This window comes from Trematomus bernacchii, unplaced genomic scaffold (genome assembly GCF_902827165.1).
Source record: "Trematomus bernacchii unplaced genomic scaffold, fTreBer1.1, whole genome shotgun sequence".
In the NCBI taxonomy this organism is placed as follows: Eukaryota; Metazoa; Chordata; class Actinopteri; order Perciformes; family Nototheniidae; genus Trematomus; species Trematomus bernacchii.
The window spans coordinates 141,795-164,294 of record NW_022987793.1 but is presented as its reverse complement, the minus strand read 5'-3'; the positions used below and the strand labels follow the sequence as shown (position 1 = coordinate 164,294).

General features: G+C 39.4%; 3 protein-coding genes across 3 annotated transcripts in view; all 3 read left to right on the top strand.

Annotated features, from left to right (window-relative positions):
- Window positions 1-10,404, top strand: part of wnt16 (wingless-type MMTV integration site family, member 16) — an 11,787-nt gene extending 1,383 nt beyond the window's left edge. The window contains exons 3-6 of the mRNA XM_034149812.1: window positions 5,646-5,872; window positions 9,157-9,296; window positions 9,381-9,536; window positions 9,933-10,404. Coding sequence (XP_034005703.1) covers window positions 5,646-5,872; window positions 9,157-9,296; window positions 9,381-9,536; window positions 9,933-10,391 — 982 coding nt within the window. The 3' untranslated portion in view covers window positions 10,392-10,404. The remainder of the gene's footprint in view (window positions 1-5,645; window positions 5,873-9,156; window positions 9,297-9,380; window positions 9,537-9,932) is intronic.
- LOC117497810 (immunoglobulin G-binding protein A-like) lies at window positions 10,404-11,150 on the top strand. The gene has a single exon (XM_034149826.1). It carries the CDS (start codon window positions 10,740-10,742, stop codon window positions 11,148-11,150), a length of 411 nt encoding a protein of 136 aa, XP_034005717.1. The 5' UTR covers window positions 10,404-10,739.
- Window positions 11,151-21,201: 10,051 nt separating this feature from the next.
- The window catches only part of stab2 (stabilin 2), a 64,675-nt gene continuing 63,376 nt past the window's right edge, over window positions 21,202-22,500 (top strand). The window contains exon 1 of the mRNA XM_034149825.1: window positions 21,202-21,297. Within this exon, the coding sequence (XP_034005716.1) occupies window positions 21,223-21,297 (75 nt within the window). The 5' untranslated portion in view covers window positions 21,202-21,222. The remainder of the gene's footprint in view (window positions 21,298-22,500) is intronic.

The window sequence follows — 22,500 nt, the reverse complement described above, 5'->3', positions numbered from 1 at the left end:
CTTTAGAGAACCTTTAGAGAACCTTTAGACCAGGGGGGTCAAACTCTAATGCACAGTGGGCCAACATTAAGAAACCGGTGCCAGTGGGGGTCCGGACTGGTTCTATGTTTATTGCAGAACTTGTTGAAATGAACTTATTGCACATATTAAACCTGGAACTAACTAAGCTTAAATTATTGCCCTCTAAAAACAACATGAAACATTAAATAATCAGTTGCATTCATTTCTCATGGCTTTTCTGAGTCATTTCTTATGAGTACATTTTCCCACAGGCCAACAACAGCTTCAAGAAAACTATTCCCCTCAAAGTGCAGAAGGAAACATGTGAACTCAGTGTGCTGCTCTGTGATGCTAGCTCAGACACTTGGCATCTCATCTCGGGTGCAAGGTCATCAATGTTTGGGCTCAGGCTCTGAGCTGAGGAGACCCTCAGGATGGAGTGAAGGTGTGATCTAATAGTAATTAGAAATTATCCTGCGGGCCGAAATTAAATCCACCACGGGCCTGATTTGGCCCCCGGGCCTTGAGTTTGACACGCGTGCTTTAGATCCGCGAGCTCCTAAAACCATTAACAGTATTTCCTCTCATTAAAACACAGAGGGAAACAGCGGGGGGTAAAATCAGCTGTTTTGTAATATCTTAATATTTGAATAACCGCTTCCCGACGGACAGATGGATTCACGCAGACCCGATAGTCCCGAAAGCGGCTCTCTCCACTACAGGCCCTTAATACGAACCACAATAACATTTAACATGTCATTAAAATATAGATAAATAAGGACTTTTCTCCCCAAAACTCCGGGATTTAACTCCGTGTTTTCCTCTCGGTAAACACTCCTCTTATTGTTATCTTCCTCTTTAGACTGATTTCATCCCGTTATTCGTGTTAATAAAGCTCATAAATAATAATGAATAAAATGTGATATCAGTGAGATGTAATAATGTGTAATTAAATACACACTTCTTTAAATGAAAACCAAACGGGTCTTTTAATAGCAGGACTAAAAGTGTCTGTGTATTAATGACCTGATTATTGTGGTCATTATCAGCGGGAATGAAACCAAACCCCACGGTGATAAATAAACATCCATCTCATCTTATTTAACTCCATATTTAGAATGATCTTATCCCTTAATTCGGGTTAATAAACCTCATAAATAATATACCAACTTTTCATATGAATAACAGTTTTATTCAGCGGTGAAATAAAGAAATAAAAAGCCCAAAACTCTTTTAATTTGCAGAAATAAATAACTGTCTCTTTATGAAATACAATGACCTTGGACGACGCTGAAGTTGGCTTCCGATTCAGAGCTTCCGATTCGGCAGTTAAGGGGAAAGTTAAGGGACATTTAATTTACAGCGCTGAGCGAACACTCCTCCGTGTGTGAACCTCTTAAATCGCTGCATAGACGATTTATTTGGACTGGATTATCCCAGAGAGTCTAAACATTCTTTATAACACAGTTTGAGATTTGTGAAACCTTAATTCTATTTGTGAAAATTTAAAAAAGGGAGATTTCAGTGCTTTTTTCGCATCTAGACCACATTAGACCAGGTCCTGATCTAAAACCCTACACATCTAAAAATGTTTGTTTTTTGTGACCAGTTGGACTCATTAAGGCCATTGTTTCCCTTTATAAGTGCAGAAGTGGATTGGAGTCTTTCAGAGCCGGTCACAGTTCCAGATCATACCAGTGTAAAGCTATATGTACATTAGTAATCATAGTTTTTCTATGTCAAAAAAAGTATAAACAGCAGCAACAATATCAAAACTTGCTAAACATGCTCACTTTATTATATTTGTGTTGCAAAGGTCATGCCACAGTCTGACAAGCATAACTTGTTTAAGAATTCAAAATGCAGCCCCCACTTCAATCAATAAAGCATTCCAAATATACAGTGGCGACTGGTCATTAGGGGCAGGTTCGGATACACAGAGCAGGGGCACAGCCCCACCTAGTGTCAGCAGAAAGTATTACACATAATGATTACAAAAAATGGAAAGAGATGCAAAAAAAGATATAAAAAAAAATATAAAATATATTTTAAAGTCATGTTTAATCATCTGATTCGTCTGTGCATTGCTGTTTTAGTCTGTGTTCTTCTAATTAGTGTCTACAGTGCCGTTTTGAGCCATGTGGGACAAAACCTGATCATGCCCCTTCCTCTCGCTGTGAAGTGAACGGTGACTGTAAAAACTACACTGCGCATGCTCAGAGTATTTTTCAATGTAATGTTTGTGGCAAAAAAAAAAACACCAGAGGGGCACTGAGCTGCCATCCCCACCATACATCATCTCACATCATTCAGAGCTGATTGGCTGTAAGTACGTGTGCCGCGAAAAGTGTGGTGAAGAGGAGACGAGAGAGCTGCAGTGACGCGTCCTAAAACCAGGAAGTAAGCACAAAAAAGCAATGAGATTTCTCCAGAGGATTTTAGAAAATAGCTGTAAATAAGATCTGTGGGAAACGTACCTGTTAGATAAATGCAAGTTTTGTTCAGCCGGATAACATCCACATGTCTACCCTACTTATATAATTTTTTTATCATAAATCTATGGATTAGATTTATGATAGACTTTTGAAACTACAAGAAGATAAGGAGGACTTTTACAAAAAAGATATAGAAATGTTTGTCCAGAAGGATAGGAAAATGGACTTCATCTTCAAGTCAAGGTAAGACCGCCATTTGATTGAAAATGGCGGTCTTACTAAGAGAGAACAATTCAATATTTAAATGATAAAATGACATTTTTTGGGTATCCTTTTGTTGAACTGTCTGTTTAAAATTAATCGAAGCATCAGACAAAAAAAGCTTTTGAAAATAATATTATATTTTGGTTTAGGTCAAAATATAATATTTGTAAACCTGAAGAGTCAGTGCCAGTGCCTCAGCAGCCATGAACCTCACTGCACGTCACTGCAGAAGCTTATATATAGACATCTACGTTTTTTGTGCCCCACCACTTTTGTACATATAAAAACGCCACTGCAAATATATATATCATGTGCAGTGCTCATTAGTAGCCGTCATCCCAAGCAGTTTAAAGATACTGGGACCCCAGCAAGGCAGCGTCACACTGGTGGGTACATGTGAAAGCATTTCAGGAGCCTTTTGCTTCATTTACATTATTTTAGTGGTTTGAGTAAGAGTACTTTTTAGAAGTTCTAACAATGTATTTTTGAATACATTGTATTTTCACAAATAGAATAAAGGTTTCACAAATCTCAAACGGTGTTATAAAGAATGTTGAGCCTCTCTGGGATAATCCAGTCCAGATTTGATGAGTCTAGGTCTAGTGGTTTTAGATCAGGACCTGGTCTAATGTGGTCTAGATGTAGAAAAAGCAGCGAAAATCTCCCTTTTCTTCTGTAAAATAAAATCATTTATTAAAATCTCTCTTGATCTTATAATTTATGGAGGACAAAACAGTTTTAAATATCAATTAACAAATACATCTATAAATAAATAACTGCTGAATTAAAGGATCTCTTATTTCATTATCATACAAAAATGTAGAATTGGATTTAAGATTATTATAAATGTCCTTTTTCATTATTTAATATTTTTATTTGTATTTATACATTTATTTCTGTATTTCAGAATGGGTTAAAACACATTTCTGTATTTCAGAATGGGTTAAAACACATTTCTGTATTTCAGAATGGGTTAAAACACATTTCTGTATTTCAGAATGGGTTAAAACACATTTCTGTATTTCAGAATGGGTTAAAACACATTTCTGTATTTCAGAATGGGTTAAAACACATTTCTGTATTTCAGACTGGGTTTAAAACACATTTCTGTATTTCAGAATGGGTTATTTTTAAAACACATTTCTGTATTTCAGAATGGGTTAAAACACATTTCTGTATTTCAGAATGGGTTTAAAACACATTTCTTTATTTCTATATTTCTTTTTTTCTGCATTTGTTTATTATTTAGATTTTTCGTCCTCCATATAATCATTAAAAATTATGAATGTACGTTCAAATCACTTTAATATAACATGTAATTCTGATATAAATGCTGAATTTTAAAGTGATTTGAAATCTGTCTTATAATGCCTAATATTCTGATCATTTATTATTTCATGCTTTAATTTAGAGATATTTCTCCCTCCATATAATCCTTAAAGTGATTGTTCTTCGTTTAGAGGCAAGTTTATATAGCACCTTTCAACACAAGGCAATTCAAAGACGTTTACAACAATGAAAGACATTAAGAAAATGGCATTCAAAAACAGTCATTAAAAAGCAAAGATAATCAAATAAACATTAAAAGAAAAAATACATGAATAAAAGTTACAGTGGATTTTAACCTGTTCCACTCTGAGCCTGTTTCTCAGGTCTCAGGCTCGAAAATGACATTCCCAGAACAAATGACCATATCTTCCCTTCTAAAAGGGTTAAATTAATAATCTTTTCTCAAAGTAATGATAAACCTGTGAGTTGGATGTAGAAGTGTCAGAATCAATATAGATGTTTTTTATTTTAAAGAAAATTCAGATTTTACATAGTAAAAAACTGTAAATTATAGTGTCCGTCCAAAAATTATTTTTTACAGATAGTGAAAACTACCCTTGGATGATGGGTTAGTAGACTAAAAGCTTTAGGAATCCAAAGTACAACATATAATAAGTACCCTGTATCAAGATTGATGCAAAACAAGTGAAATTTGACCTTTTTAGAGAGATTTAGCCAAAAACTGGGCCATCTGGGGTCATTTGGGTGGATTTGACCTATCTCTGGCCCCCCTTGCTCGATTTGGTTGGTTGACATACCCTTGTGACCGTTAGAGCCAATAGAATCGAAGGGGGAGGCCCACACCCACACACGTTGTAAAGAAAAAATGTGGGCGCTTCGCGTGTGGAAAACGAAACCAAAGTGGAGGAATGTCTCCTTCTGGAGTTTGGAAACTAAAACGCAGTTGTATTGCTTATGGATTATCAGAAATAATTTCAAAGAAGGCACAGACACATAGGATGAACCTATGGATTAACTGCAGCATCGTTTTTTTATCGTTTTAATGCCATTGAAGACCACTTTTGACCAAGGTAAGCCATATTTACGTGTTTAGCTTCTTAGCTCCACATGTGATGATGTACGCTTTCGTTTATAGCGTCGCGAATGTTTATCACTGAGTGTTGAGGTGGGCACCGTTAGATTCAGTGTCTCCAGGACACCAAAAACGAGTGGTTGGCTGTGCATCTAGGATAAGTAATAAGGGAGTTATGAGTGAGTTTAAGTGCCTTTGTAGGTTACGTTTTTTCGATCGAGGCTAATTCAGAGGCTGAGTGCTAGCATTGTGGGTTTTTTTTGAAAAAAAAAATTAAAAAGATCAGTTAGCTGAGTTTCTTCCCGTTACATGGATATAACACATTCATAGTTTTATTCAATATTAAGATTCCTTAGACGTTGTTCCTGCAAATGACGCGTTTTATCCGCCCGGTACGGGGGGGAAGGTGTGAAACAGTTTAAGATGTGAATATTTCAATTAAAAGCAGCGACAAAAAGGAAAGTCTTCAGCCTGGATTTAAAAGGACCTGCAGGTTTCTGGGAGTTTGTTCCAGATGTTTGGAGCATAATAACTGAGAAGTGTTTGGGTTCCTTCAGTATTCTGATGTGTTTGGGTTCCTCCAGGTCTCTGGGTGTCTCCTCCCTGGGTTCTCCGGAGAGGCCTAGCTGCTCTGCCCCCCCGCTGAGCCCCCGGCAGCGGGACCTCTGCAGGAAGCAGCCGCTCCTCATGCCCAGCGTTCAGGAAGGAGCCCGACTCGCCGTCTCAGAGTGCCAGAGCCAGTTCAGACACGAGCGCTGGAACTGCTCCGTCCGCAAAGAGCCCCCGGTGTTTGGGCACGAGATGACCAGCGGTGAGGGGGCGGGGCTGCATACCTCGTTAACACATACCTCATTAACACATACGTCATTAACACATACCTCATTAACACATACCTCACATACTCCATTAAAACATACCTCATTAACACGTACCCCATTAACACATACATCATGAACACATACCTCATTAACACATACCTCACATACTCCATTAAAACATACCTCATGAACACATACCTCATTAACACATACCTCACATACCTCATTAACACATACCTCATTAACAGATACCTCACATACTCCATTAAAACACCTCATTAACACATACCTCATTAACACACATACTTCATTAACACATACCTCACATACTCCATTAAAACACCTCATTAACACATACCTCATTAACACATACCTTACATACTCCATTAAAACATACCTCATTAACACATACCTCACATACTCCATTAAAACATACATCATTAACACATACCTCACATACCTCATTAACAAATACTCCATTAAAACATACCTCACATACCTCATTAACACATACCTCACATACTTCATTAACACATACCTCACATACTCCATTAACACATACCTCACTAACACATATCCATTAAAACATACCTCACATACCTCATTAACACATACCTCATTAACACATACCTCACATACCTCATTAACACATACCTCATTAACACATACCTCACATACCTCATTAACACATACCTCATTACACATACCTCATAGCACAGACCTCACCATACCTCATTAAACACATACCTCATTAGCACATACCTCATTAGCACATAGCATCACATACCCTCATTAACACATACCTCATTACACATACCTCATTAGCACATACATCACTACCTCATTAACACATACCTCATTAGCACATACCTACACATACCTCATTAACACATACCTCATTAACACATACCTCATTAGCACATACCTCACATACCTCATTAACACATACCTCATTAACACATACCTCATTAGCACATACATCACATACCTCATTAACACATACCTCATTAACAAAAGAGAGAGTCTTTAGTCTACCAGAATTAATCCTAAAACACTTTCTTTGTTTGACTCTGAACTTGTTGACTCGACTCTAAACTCGAGTCAATGAGTTCGTATGGACTTGGGACTTGTTGGTATTGAATGCAAGCTTGTTGACTCAGGAAATGACTCTGAACTCGTTGACTTGACTCTGAACTCGTTGATTTGACTCTGAACTCGTTGATTTGACTCTGAACTGGTTGGACCTCACCTGGACTTGAGTGGGAGCTGGATGGGTAACTGGATTTGACTTGGGACTTGTTTTTCTTGACTCTGGACTAGACTCAGCTTATTAAAGCCCTGCGCCTGCACTCAGCTGAGCCTTTGTCTTGTTATTTAGGTGTTTACTCACTTACTACTGACGTACTTACCAAAGTACTAAACTAATCAAGCACTCGTTAGACTCGTTACTTGTAGCACTCGAGAGTTTTTTAAATATAATGATGAGGATTTAAAATGCTGGTTTTCCAGAGGGACTTTTGAATGGGGAGATGCTGAGTCTCATGACTGCAGAGCTTTAATTATATCTGTCGCCGGGCAGATTATCTTCATGTGAGTGACAGAGCGGGGGGGCAGGGTTATGGAAGCATTTTAATGTGATGTTGAGATGTACTGAATATTTCTCCTAACTGGGTCAATCACATGTTTTGAATCAGGACATTAGAAGCATGTGAGAGTTCATTGATCTGCAGACAGGAGGAGGAAAACACTGCACTTTCTACTGAGAGATTGCTGAGTTTAAAACATATATTAAAGATGGTTTGTGTAGATCAGAGCTTAGAGAACTAAACAAAGATCAGTCAACAATAAACATCTCTAAACATGTTCTTCTGGTGAGAAAGGTAGAGAGACATTCAGAGGACTTGAAGTGTCCTTTTCCTGATATTAACCCGGACCGGATATATAGATTCATTTGGAATTTGTTAGAGTTAAACCAGGACTAATTGAACTCTGAGCTTTTGTTCTTGACTTGTAACTTGTTTGACTTGACTTGTGCCTCATTGGACCGAACTTTTTGGTCTGACTGGGACCTTATCGGGTCTTACCTGGAACTGGTTTTTCTTGATTTTGGACTTGTTGGTCTTGACAGGACTTGTTGGTCTTGACACAGGACTTGTTGGTCTTGACACAGGACTTGTTGGTCTTGACACAGGACTTGTTGGTCTTGACAGGACTTGTTGGTCTTGACACAGGACTTGTTGGTCTCGACACAGGACTTGTTGGTCTCGACACCGACACAGGACTTGTTGGTCTTGACAGGACTTGTTGGTCTTGACACAGGACTTGTTGGTCTTGACACAGGACTTGTTGGTCTTGACACAGGACTTGTTGGTCTTGACAGGACTTGTTGGTCTTGACACAGGACTTGTTGGTCTCGACACAGGACTTGTTGGTCTCGACACCGACACAGGACTTGTTGGTCTTGACAGGACTTGTTGGTCTTGACACAGGAATTGTTGGTCTTGACACAGGACTTGTTGGTATTGACACAGGACTTGTTGGTATTGACACAGAACTTATTGGTCTTGACACAGGACTTGTTGGTATTGACACAGGACTTGTTGGTATTGACACAGAACTTATTGGTCTTGACACAGGACTTGTTGGTATTGACACAGGACTTGTTGGTATTGACACAGAACTTGTTGGTCTCGACACAGGACTTGTTGGTCTCGACACAGGACTTGTTGGTCTCGACACAGGACTTGTTGGTATTGACACAGGACTTGTTGGTATTGACACAGGACTTGTTGGTCTTGACAGGACTTGTTGGTCTTGACACAGGACTTGTTGGTATTGACACAGGACTTGTTGGTCTTGACAGGACTTGTTGGTCTTGACAGGACTTGTTGGTCTTGACACAGGACTTGTTGGTCTTGACACAGAACTTATTGGTATCGACACAGGACTTGTTGGTCTCGACACAGGACTTGTTGGTCTCGACACAGGACTTGTTGGTCTCGACACAGGACTTGTTGGTCTCGACACAGGACTTGTTGGTATTGACACAGGACTTGTTGGTATTGACACAGGACTTATGTCTCGACACCGAACTTATTGGTCTCGACACAGGACTTGTTGGTCCTGACTCTGGGACGGTTTGACTCAGGATTTGACTTGGAACTGGTTGGGCTTGTCTTGGGATTCGTTGGAATGGACGAGTCTTTGATTTGATATTGAAGTGTTTTTGCCTCTTCCTCCTGAACCTGAACCTGAATCTGACGATGTGTCTCTGCAGGATCAAAAGAGACGGCGTTCCTGCAGGCGGTTCTGGCGGCGGGTCTGGTCCACGCCGTGACCCGGGCCTGCAGTCAGGGCAACATGACGGAGTGCGGCTGCGACGCGCGGCTGAGAGGAGGCGGAGCTCCGCAGGGGGCCGTGTCTCTGCAGGGGGGCGGGTTTCCACAGGGGGGCGTGTCTCTGCAGGGGGGCGGGTCTCCACAGGGGGGTGGGTCTCCGCAGGAGGGCTGGCACTGGGGCGGCTGCTCCGACCACATCCAGTACGGGATCTGGTTCAGCCGCAGGTTCATCGACGGGACCGTCAGAAACACGACGAGCGTCAGAGGAGGATTCACGCAGAGCAGCGCCTACATGCACAACAGTGAGGCGGGGCGGCAGGTGAGACCAAAGGAACCAGGTTCTATACCTCCAGAGGTCAAACAACCAGGTTCTATACCTGCAGAGGTCAAACATCGTAGGCTGGTGTTTTCCAGAGCATTAACGGTATTCTTTCATCTTTTCTAGAGTTTAAGGGTGCATTTCCTCTGCTTAAATGTCTACAGGTTATGTATTTTTGCCAGTATCATTATTCACAGTATAAATGATGCATTTGTACAGTTTCGACTGTATAATGGTGTTTATTTTGCACATTTATTATAGTTGTTTTTTATGTCTTGTATTATATTATCGTGCATTTTCAACTGTGAAAATGGTTCATCTCCACAGTTTGAATGCTGTGCTTTCCACAGTGTAAATGCATGTATATACCTGATCAGGTTCTTCTTCTTCTGTCAGGCGATCGTCCGCACGATGTCGACTCACTGTCGCTGTCACGGCGTCTCGGGGTCCTGCGCCGTGAAGACGTGCTGGAAGACGGTAGCGCCGTTCGAGCGCGTCGGCGTTTACCTGAAGGAGCGGTACGAGTGCAGCGTCCAGGTGTCCGACCGGTCCAAGAAGAAATCGAGGAGGAAGGAGCAGCGGCGCCCCCCGGTGGACGCTCAGCAGCTCGTCTTCATCAACAAGTCCCCCAACTACTGCCTGGAGGACGTGCGGCGCGGCGTGGCAGGCACTCGAGGCCGGCGCTGCAACCGCACGTCCTCCGGCTCGGACAGCTGCGTCCTGCTGTGCTGCGGGCGAGGCTACAACACGCACCTGGTGAGACTCGTGCAGCGCTGCGAGTGCAAGTTCGTCTGGTGCTGCTACGTCCACTGCCACCGCTGCGAGAGCATGAACGACATGCACACCTGCAAATAGGACAGGGACACACACAGGGACACACACAGGGACACACCTGCAAATAAAGACAAGGACACACCACACCTGGACACGAGGACAGGAATAAACCTGGACATGAGGACAGGAATACACCTGGACATGAGGACAGGAACACCTGGACATGAGGACAGGAACACACCTGGACATGAGGACAGGAACACCTGGACATGAGGACAGGAACACCTGGACATGAGGACAGGAATACACCTGGACATGAGGACAGGAATACACCTGGACATGAGGACAGGAACACCTGGACATGAGGACAGGAACACCTGGACATGAGGACAGGAATACACCTGGACATGAGGACAGGAACACCTGGACATGAGGACAGGAACACCTGGACATGAGGACAGGAATACACCTGGACATGAGGACAGGAATACACCTGGACATGAGGACAGGAATACACCTGGACATGAGGACAGGAATACACCTGGACATGAGGACAGGAATACACCTGGACATGAGGACAGGAATACACCTGGACATGAGGACAGGAATACACCTGGACATGAGGACAGGAATGCACCTGGACATGAGGACAGGAAGGCACCTGGACATGAGGACAGGAAGACACCTGGACATGAGGACAGGAAGACACCTGGACATGAGGACAGGAATGCACCTGGACATGAGGACAGGAAGGCACCTGGACATGAGGACAGGAAGACACCTGGACATGAGGACAGGAAGACACCTGGACATGAGGACAGGAAGGCACCTGGGACATGAGGACAGGAAGGCACCTGGACATGAGGACAGGAAGACACCTGGACATGAGGACAGGAAGACACCTGGACATGAGGACAGGAACACACCTGGACATGAGGACAGGAACACACCTGGACATGAGGACAGGAACACATCTGAAGACAAACGGATCATTTCTCCTTGAATCTGATTTTCTTTCTCCAGTTTTTTTAATTCTCTTTTTTCTGCAGACTGTGAGTTTAAAGGGAAAGTGAAACACATTCAGGATTTAATATTTAAAATGTGTTTTTGTATTTATAAAGAGTCTGAGAAATAATATGATTTTGTATTTTGTTTTTCCAATAAACATTATTTATGTTTGATGTATTGTATTGATTGTACCTGAGCATCACCTGTTTGAGGCTCTGCTGCCCCCTGGAGGACGGAGGAGGACGGAGGAGGACAGAGGAGGACAGAGACGTCACAGACTATCATTTACTTGTTAAATATGGGAAATAAACAGATAAATAAATAAAAAGTTTAAATTGGCAAATACCATTTTTTAAACAATATAAACATACATTTGAAAAATATAATGTTTAAAAATATTCGTATTTCTAGGTCATCACATTAGATTAGATTACATTAGATTACATCACATTACATCACATTAGATTAGATTACATTAGATTACATCACATTACATCACATTAGATTAGATTACATTAGATTACATTACATCACATTAGATTACATTACATCACATTAGATTACATTACATCACATTACATCACATCATATTACATTACATCACATTAGATTACATTACATCACATCATATTACATCACATTAGATTACATCACATTATATCACATCACATTACATCACATTACATCACGTCACATTACATTGCATTACATTACATCACATTACATCACATCACATTACATCACATTAGATTAGATTACATTAGATCACATCACATTAGATTACATTACATCACATTACATTACATCACATTAGATTAGATTAGATCACATTACATCACATTAGATTACATCACATCACATTATATCACATCACATTAGATTACATTACATCACATTACATCACATTATATCACATCACATTACATCACATCACGTCACATTGCATTACATTACATTAGATTACATCACATCACATTACATCACATTAGATTAGATTACATTAGATCACATCACATTACATCACATCACATTACATCACATCACATCACATTAGATTACATCACATTACATCACATTACATTACATCACATTACATCACATTACATTACATCACATTATATCACATCACATTACATCACATTACATTACATCACATTACATCACATTACATTACATCACATTACATCACATCACATTACATTACATCACATTATATCACATCACATTACATTACATCACATCACATTACATCACGTCACATTACATTGCATTACATTACATCACATCACATCACATTACATCACATTAGATTAGATTACATTAGATCACATCACATCACATCACATTACATTAGATTAGATTACATCACATTAGATTAGATTACATTACATCACATTACATCACATTACATCACATTAGATTACATCACATTACATTACATTACATCACATTACATTACATCACATTACATCACATCACATTACATCACATTATATCACATCACATTACATTACATCACATTACATCACATTACATCACATCACATTACATTACATCACATCACATTACATCACGTCACATTACATTGCATTACATTACATCACATCACATTACATCACATTAGATTAGATTACATTAGATCACATCACATCACATCACATTACATTAGATTAGATTACATCACATTAGATTACATTACATCACATTACATCACATTACATCACATTAGATTACATCACATTACATTACATTACATCACATTACATTACATCACATTACATCACATCACATTACATCACATTATATCACATCACATTACATTACATCACATTACATCACATTATATCACATCACATTACATCACATTACATCACATTACATTACATCACATTATATCACATTACATTACATCACATTACATTACATTACATTACATTACATCACATCACATTACATCACATTATATCACATCACATTACATTACATCACATTACATTACATCACATTACATTACATCACATTACATCACATCACATTACATCACATTATATCACATCACATTACATTACATCACATTACATCACATTATATCACATTACATCACATTACATTACATCACATTACATTACATCACATTACATTACATCACATTACATCACATTAGATTAGATTACATTAGATCACATTACATCACATTACATCACATTACATTACATCACATTACATCACATTACATCACATTACATCACATTATATTACATTACATTACATCACATTACATCACATTACATCACATTAGATTAGATTACATTAGATTACATTACATCACATTACATCACATTACATCACATTAGATTACATTACATTACATCACATCACATCACATTACATCACATTACATCACATTAGATTAGATTACATTAGATCACATTACATCACATTACATCACATTACATTACATCACATTACATCACATTACATCACATTACATCACATTATATTACATTACATTACATTACATTACATCACATTACATCACATTAGATTAGATTACATTAGATTACATCACATCACATTACATCACATCACATTAGATTACATTACATTACATCACATTACATCACATTACATCACATCACATTACATTACATCACATTATATCACATCACATTACATTACATCACATCACATCACATTACATCACGTCACATTGCATTACATTACATCACATCACATTAGATTAGATTACATTACATCACATTACATCACATTACATCACATTAGATTAGATTACATTAGATTACATTACATCACATCACATTACATTAGATTACATTACATTACACATCACATCACATTAGATTACATTACATTACATCACATTACATCACATTACATCACATCACATTACATTACATCACATTATATCACATCACATTACATCACATCACATCACATTACATCACATCACATCACATTACATCACGTCACATTACATTACATCACATCACATTAGATTAGATTACATTACATCACATTACATCACATTACATTACATCACATTAGATTAGATTACATTAGATTACATTAGATTACATTACATTACATCACATCACATCACATCACATCACATTACATCACATTACATCACATCACATTACATCACATCACATTACATCACATTACATTACATTGCATTACATTATATCACATCACATTACATCACATCACATTACAGGTACATCACATCACATTACATCACGTCACATTACATTGCATTACATCACGTCACATTACATCACATCACATTACATCACATCACATTACATCACATCACATTACATCACATCACATCACATTACATCACATTACATCACGTCACATTACATCACATCACATTACATCACATCACATTACATCACATTACATCACATCACATCACATTACATCACATTACATCACGTCACATTACATCACATCACATTACATCACGTCACATTACATTGCATCACATTACATCACGTCACATTACATTGCATCACATTACATCTCATTACATTACATCACATCACATTACATCACATTACATCACGTCACATTACATCACATCACATTACATCACATCACATTACATCACATTACATCACATCACATCACATTACATCACATTACATCACATCACATCACATTACATCACATTACATCACGTCACATTACATCACATCACATTACATCACGTCACATTACATCACATCACATTACATCACGTCACATTACATTGCATCACATTACATCACATTACATCACGTCACATTACATCACATTACATCACATTACATTACATCACGTCACATTACATTGCATCACATTACATCACATTACATCACGTCACATTACATCACATTACATCACATTACATTACATCACATCACATTACATTAGCATTACATTACATCACATTACATCACGTCACATTACATCACATCACATTACACTCACGTCAATTACATTGCATCACATTCATCACATTACATCACGTCACAATTACATCACATTACATCACATTACATCACATCACATTCACATCACATTACATCACATCACATTACATCCCATCCATTACATCACATCACATCACATTACATCACATCACATCACATTACATCACATCACATTACATCACATTACATCACATCACATTACATCACATCACATTACATCACATCACATCACATTACATCACATCACATTACATAGCATCACATTACAATCACATCACAATCACATTACTCACATCACAATTACATAGCATCACATTACATCTCATTACATTACATTTAGCTGACGCTTTTATCCAAAGCGACTTACAATAAGTGCATTCGACCAAGAAGATGCAAACTAGAAGAAAACAGAATCATATAAGTACATCAGGTTTCATAGAGCCAAAACATTTCAAGTGCTACTCAACTGGCTAGTTAGTATATAAGTGGTTAGTAATTCTATCGCTCAAAGTGGAGTCGAAAGAGATGAGTTTTCAGTCTGAGCCGGAAGATGTGTAAGCTTTCTGCTGTCCTGATGTCAATGGGGAGCTCATTCCACCATTTTAGGTCATCGAGATCACAGTTCTTTAAGACCTCCGGGGGTATGCCATCCGGCCCAGCACTTTTGCCCTCTCTCTCATGTGGACTTCGCCCTGGCAAGCTCACTGGCTGTGAAGGGACCATCGTCGATTGGCAGGTTCTGGAGGAATGCTGGTATACTTTCCTCAGCTCCATCCGCTGTTGTGCCCAGCAGGCTTTGGAAGTGGTTGAACCAGGTCGCCACCCTCTCCTCGGGGCTGTGTCCCTCAACCTGTCCCTCCTTAGTCCTCTTCTGCCCAGTCATCTCATTGATGACCCTCCAGGCCTCCCCATATTGCCTTTCACTTTGCGCTGCCTGCACTCTTTCGCACACTCTCCATCAGTTCCTGCCCTTTGATGGTGTCGTAGGTACTGAAGAGAAACAGTTTGGCTTCGTTCAGTACCCCACGTCTCTCCAAGGTTGGTTCACGCTCAAAGTTGAGGCGTGCTTCCTCCACCCTACCCCGTGCCGCTACGACCTCCGGATGTCTGGACCGTAGGGAGGTTCTGGCTCTGTCCAGCACGGGCACACGTAGCCTGGTCGCCTCCTCGTTTGCAACAACAAATCTCCTGTATTCGCTGCTGGACTCTGCTCTCCTTATCCAGCTGCCGAAAGCGCTTCCTAACCTCCTCCGTATTACCTGGTTTGAAGGGCCAGGGTCGGTTGTGAATGCCTTCCAGTCATGCCGGATCTTGGGGCTTGGCTTGGGGACCCTGAGGCTCAGTCGCACCCTCATGGAGACCATGCGGTGATCAGAGCCCACAGAGCTGAACGTGCTGTACGGTTCAGCATTCAGGATGGAGTTCCTCCACTTTTGCCTCATAATATAATATTATTAATACATGAATGTGCTGAATGTGTGTGTTTACTGCTGGAGCTTTAAGGACCACATTTATCTGAAATATAGTATTGATTGATTGATTGAAAAGTTTATTAACAGCTTGTATATTGGGTACAGTACAGTACAGCTCAAAACATACAATTGTTAAGGGATGCAGACCAGAGAAAGACTTTCGTCTTGTTTACATCAGGGTCCCCCATTTCCAATTCATCATATCATTTAAGACATATAAGACATATTTGACATACAGATGGCTTATTTACAATTTACATACAGGTGGTTTTTTACATACAGATGGCTTATTTACAATTTTCATTTTAGATTTCGTTCTAATACATCCTAACCGGACATTTAAGACATACCAAGTCTACAGATATACAGTTAGTAACAGAGTCTAAAATGCGAGTATATACATAGATGGGGGGGGGAAGCTGTCCATTGTACGACAGGTTGAGATTTGTACCATTACCGGGGCCAGTTTTGCAATGCTTTCCCCCGAAGGTGCTCTTTAAGAGAGGTTTTGAAGGTAAGTATAGTTTTACTTTCCTATAATAGTAATAATATACTTTAGTTAACCTGTTAAGCCCGAGAGACCCCGGTACCGGGGCACTGCCGCAACATCTTGCAGGAAACAGTGTCTGAGGGCATGTTCATTTAATAAAACTATGAATGTTTTATATCCATGCAGTGGCGACTGGTCATATCCATGCAGTGGCGACTGGTCATTAGGGGCAGGTGTCATTAGGCACAGCCCCACCTAGTGTCAGCAGAAAGTATTACAAATAATGATTACAAAAATGCAAAAAAAAAAAAATATATATATAAAATATATTTTAAGATCATGTTTAATCATCTGATTCGTCTGCACATTGCTGTTTTAGTCTGTGTTCTTCTAATTAGTGTGTCTACAGTCACAGTGTGTGCCTATTGAGCTGCTTAGAGCCATGTGGGACAAAACCTGATCATGCCCCTTCCTCTCGCTGTGAAGTGAACGGTGACTGTAAAAACTACACTGCGCATGCTCAGAGTATTTTTCTATGTAATGTGTGTGGCAAAAAAATAATGACCAGAGGGGCACTGAGCTGCCATCCCCACCATACGTCATCTCAAATCATTCAGAGCTGATTGGCTGTAAGTACGTGTGCCGCGAAAAGTGTGGTGAAGAGGAGACGAGAGAGCTGCAGTGACGCGTCCTAAAACCAGGAAGTAAGCACAAAAAAGCAATGAGATTTCTCCAGAGGATTTTAGAAAATAGCTGTAAATAAGATCTGTGGGAAACGTACCTGTTAGATAAATGCACGTTTTGATTAGCCGGATAACATCCACATGTCTACCCTACTTTTATAATTTTTTTATCATAAATCTATCGATTAGATTTATGATAGACTTTTGAAACTACAAGAAGATAAGGAGGACTTTTACAAAAAAGTAATAGAAATGTTTGTCCAGAAGGATAGGAAAATGGACTTCATCTTCAAGTCAAGGTAAGACCGCCATTTTATTGAAAATGGGATCTTACTAAGAGAGAACAATTCAATATTTAAATGATCAAATTACATTTTTTGGGTATCCTTTTGTTGAACTGTCTGTTTAAAATTAATCGAAGCATCAGACAAAAAAAAGCTTTTGAAAATAATATTATATTTTGGTTTAGGTCAAAATATAATATTTGTAAACCTGAAGAGTCAGTGCCAGTGCCTCAGCAGCCATGAACCTCACTGCACGTCACTGCAGAAGCTTATATATAGACATTTACGTTTTTTGTGCCCCACCACTTTTGTACATATAAAAACGCCACTGTATCCATGTAACGGGAAGAAACTCATCTAACTGATCATTTTAATTTATTTTTCAAAAAGAAAAACACAATGCTAACGCTGAGCCTCTGAATTAGCAACGAGCGAAAAATGCTAACACCTTACTGCACCGAAAATCACTCACAAAACCTTATTATTTATCTTTTCTGCACATCCAACACATCGTTTCACATCGTGAGGTGACACAGAATCGATGGGTGCATACATTATCACTCTATGATACGAACTCGCGACTTTATAAACAAAAACAGACATCAAAACATGTGGCGCTAGGTAGCTAAAAACGCTAACATGGCTTACCTGTGTCGTAGTCTGGTCAAATGTGGTCTTCAATGGCATTAAAACGATAAAAACGCTGCTGAAGTTAATCCATAGGTTAATCCAATGTGTCTGTGTCCCTTTGAAATGATTTCTGATAATCCATAAGCATTAAACCTGCTTTTCCGTTTCCAGATGTCAGAGCTAGAGATAGGTTCGCTCTGATGCAAAACTGCATGCGCGAAGCCCCCACCTTTTTTTTGTACCATGTGTGTGATTGGGGAGATTCCCCTTTGATTCTATTGGCTCTAACTGTCAGAAAGAGATGTCAATCACCAAAATCGACCAATGGGTTCCAGAGAAACGGTAAAACCCCCATTTCCACCCAAATCATCTCAGAGGTGGAGTTCTTTTTGCTAAATCTCTCTAAAAAGGTCAAATGTCACTTGTTTTGCATCAATCTTGATACAGGGTACTTATTATATGTTGTACTTTGGATTCCTAAAGCTTTTAGTCTACCTTACCATCATCCAAGGGTAGTTTTCACTATAAGTGAAAAAGAATTTTTGGACGGACACTATAATTTACAGTAAAATCTGAATTTTCTTTAAAATAAAAAACATCTATATTGATTCTGACTTCTCTACATCCAACTCACAGGTTTATCATTACTTTGAGAAAAAAGATTATTAATTTAACCCTTTTAGAAGGGAAGATATGGTCATTTGTTCTGGGAATGTCATTTTCGAGCCTGAGACCTGAAAAACAGGCTCAGGGCTTAACAGGTTAAAAAGGAGAATACTGACACAGGGCTTCCTATAATATATAAATATAATATATAATAAGTAAGGGATAATGTGCAGCGAGGCGGTCATTATGGGGAAAAGAACACCCTTCAGATCAGGAGCCCGACGCGAAGCGGAGGGATCTGGATCTGCATGAAGGGTGTTCTTCATAAGGACCAAGTCTCTGCACTTTATCCCTTAGTTCTCACACGGCCACATTCTCAACAAAGTAACGACATGACTCCCAATAGTAATTGAAATGCTTTTATAAATTAGAAATGTTTTTATTGATTTAAAATATAGTTGTATTGATTTAAAATGACGTGCATCCGCTAAGAAAAATAGTCCGTTGTTACCGTTTGAACTACGTAGCAACGCGGCAGGAAGTGCTTCCATAGCGTTTCGCATTTTGATTACAGATTTGAAAACATCGCTGCTTTAAAAGTAGCTCAATCCATGATGTCAGACCCTGGGAAGGATCTAGATACCCCTGCCCTAATGCCAAAGGAACTGCACACTGAATATGTCTCGCCGTTTGATGTCTGTGTCTGGACCGCTGCGTAAAAAGGAGGGTTTCTGCCCCGTTACTTCTCCGCTGTTTTCTTGTCCCGCTTGTCTTTTTATTTTCTTCACTGGGGACTCATCAGTCACTAACCATTCATCCTGTGCTCTCCAAATATATTAAAATGAATATTAAAATAAATCCTCCATGTTGCTCTCAGACGGGAGACAACAGAAAACTAAAGACAAGCAAACATATACGTATACAGTGAAATCGACCGGACTTCTTTCTGCAGATGTGAGCGTCCTTAACAACGGTCAATAAATCCTTAACAGCGGTCTGTACTACTGGATTAACGTGTCACATGTTCTGAATTGACCAAACAGAATCGAGTATTCAACTAAACCATGTAGGCCTAATGAGAAAATATAATATATAATGTGTTATTGTAAGTTGTCCTGATGGAACATGTGATGAGCTCCGTCCTGTTAGTTCAGCAACTCAGCAATGTGTGTGTGTGTGTGTGTGTGTGTGTGTGTGTGTGTGTGTGTGTGTGTGTGTGTGTGTGTGTGTGTGTGTGTGTGTGTATGTGTGTGATGACAGAGCAGAATGGGACAGGAAACGTTAGAGGACAGGACATACTTTTATTTACTGTCCAGGATGTCCTGCTATTCACACACACACACACACACACACACACACACACACACACACACACACACACACACACACACACACACAACACACACACACACACCCACACACACACACACACACTCTCTCTCTCTCTCTCTCTCTCTCTCTCTCTCTCTCTCTGTCCTCCTTTTATTTCTCTTTTAACTTCAAACGCTCTGATGTATTTCTCTAACTAACACAACACCTTCTCAGGAGGATCTATTATAACTTTACTTTAAATTAAAGACTAAAAACTTTATTGAGAGCGTCACCGTCAGACGTTCTCTAAAAGGCTGAGTCGGCAGATTTCAGGAGGAGGAGCTTCAGGAGTGTGTGTGAGGAGTGTGTGTGAGGAGTGTCAGAGTGTGTGAGGAGTCAGATGGAGTCAGTGTGTGTGAGGAGGAGGATGATGATGATGATGATGATGATGAAGCTGCTGCTGCTCTCTGTGCTGCTGATGAAAACCTCTGCTGCTCTACAGGTACACACACACACACACACACACACACACACACACACACACACACACACACACACACACACACACACACACACACAGAGATATAGGGTTATAATATAGTTATATTACTGTATTATAACTTTGGTAACACCTTACCTAGATGTAAATACTTTCTGTTCTCTTGACACTTCATGAGGACTGAATGAATATTATATCTGTGTATAATGGGCCATTCTACTGAATTGGTTCAAAGTCAGGTTGGAACAGTTTTTTTCCCAAAACTTTGTCCATATATATTTCTGAATCTAAATTACACATAGTAAAAGAACCGTACATTTTTACATTCATACAACCGACTGTATTGAAATGTTCTTCCTCTACCAAAAATGGTCACTACCAAAAACATAGTACATATACTGTAGTAAAAAAGTATTATATTATCTCTAAATAGTATTTTAACAAATATTTCTTGAGGGTTTTCACAATTAAATTAAAGGTCCCATGTCATGCTTTTCTGGTTCTGACCCGTCCCCTTGTGTTCTGAAGCTTCTGCATGTGAACGGTCTGCAGAGTCACAAACCCTCAGAGTGCACCCTGTAGAGAGTAAAGCTCTAACACAGAGAAGACCTGTCTCTGCTGCCCCAGAACGCCTCGCTGGACATTTCTCTGTTTCCATTTGTTTCTTCTTGGGTATAGTGACGTATTTGGGTATAGTGACGTAACGGTACGTAACGGCTCCGCAGATTGGTCCGCGGAGCCGTTACGTTTGGACCAATCCGCGGACCACACACACAAACTCCCAGCCAGGCTGCGGGTGTCTGTGTGTTTCGGGCTGGGTCTCGCTGTCTCGCAGACGGCCACTGGGCTCACAGGGAGTGGGGGGGCAGGAGCTCCAACAAGCCGTGTAGGACAGAGAGTGAATACACAGACTATACAGAGATGCTGTATGAGAAACCAATGTGAGTTTGGAACATTGAACAATGTACATCTATTCTAGTAGAACTCAACAATGTAACTATGATCAGTAGAAATGGCCATGTCATGGGACCTTTAATAAAAGTGAATTTTTAATCAGATTTCAAAGTTCAATTTATACAATTCATAAAAATCATAATGCAAACTTTCTTTGTAAAATGCATAATACTGATCATATTGATTCCAGAGTTGATGATTGTTGAAATTGAACATACATTAAATCAATCAGTATCATATCATTTTATTTGA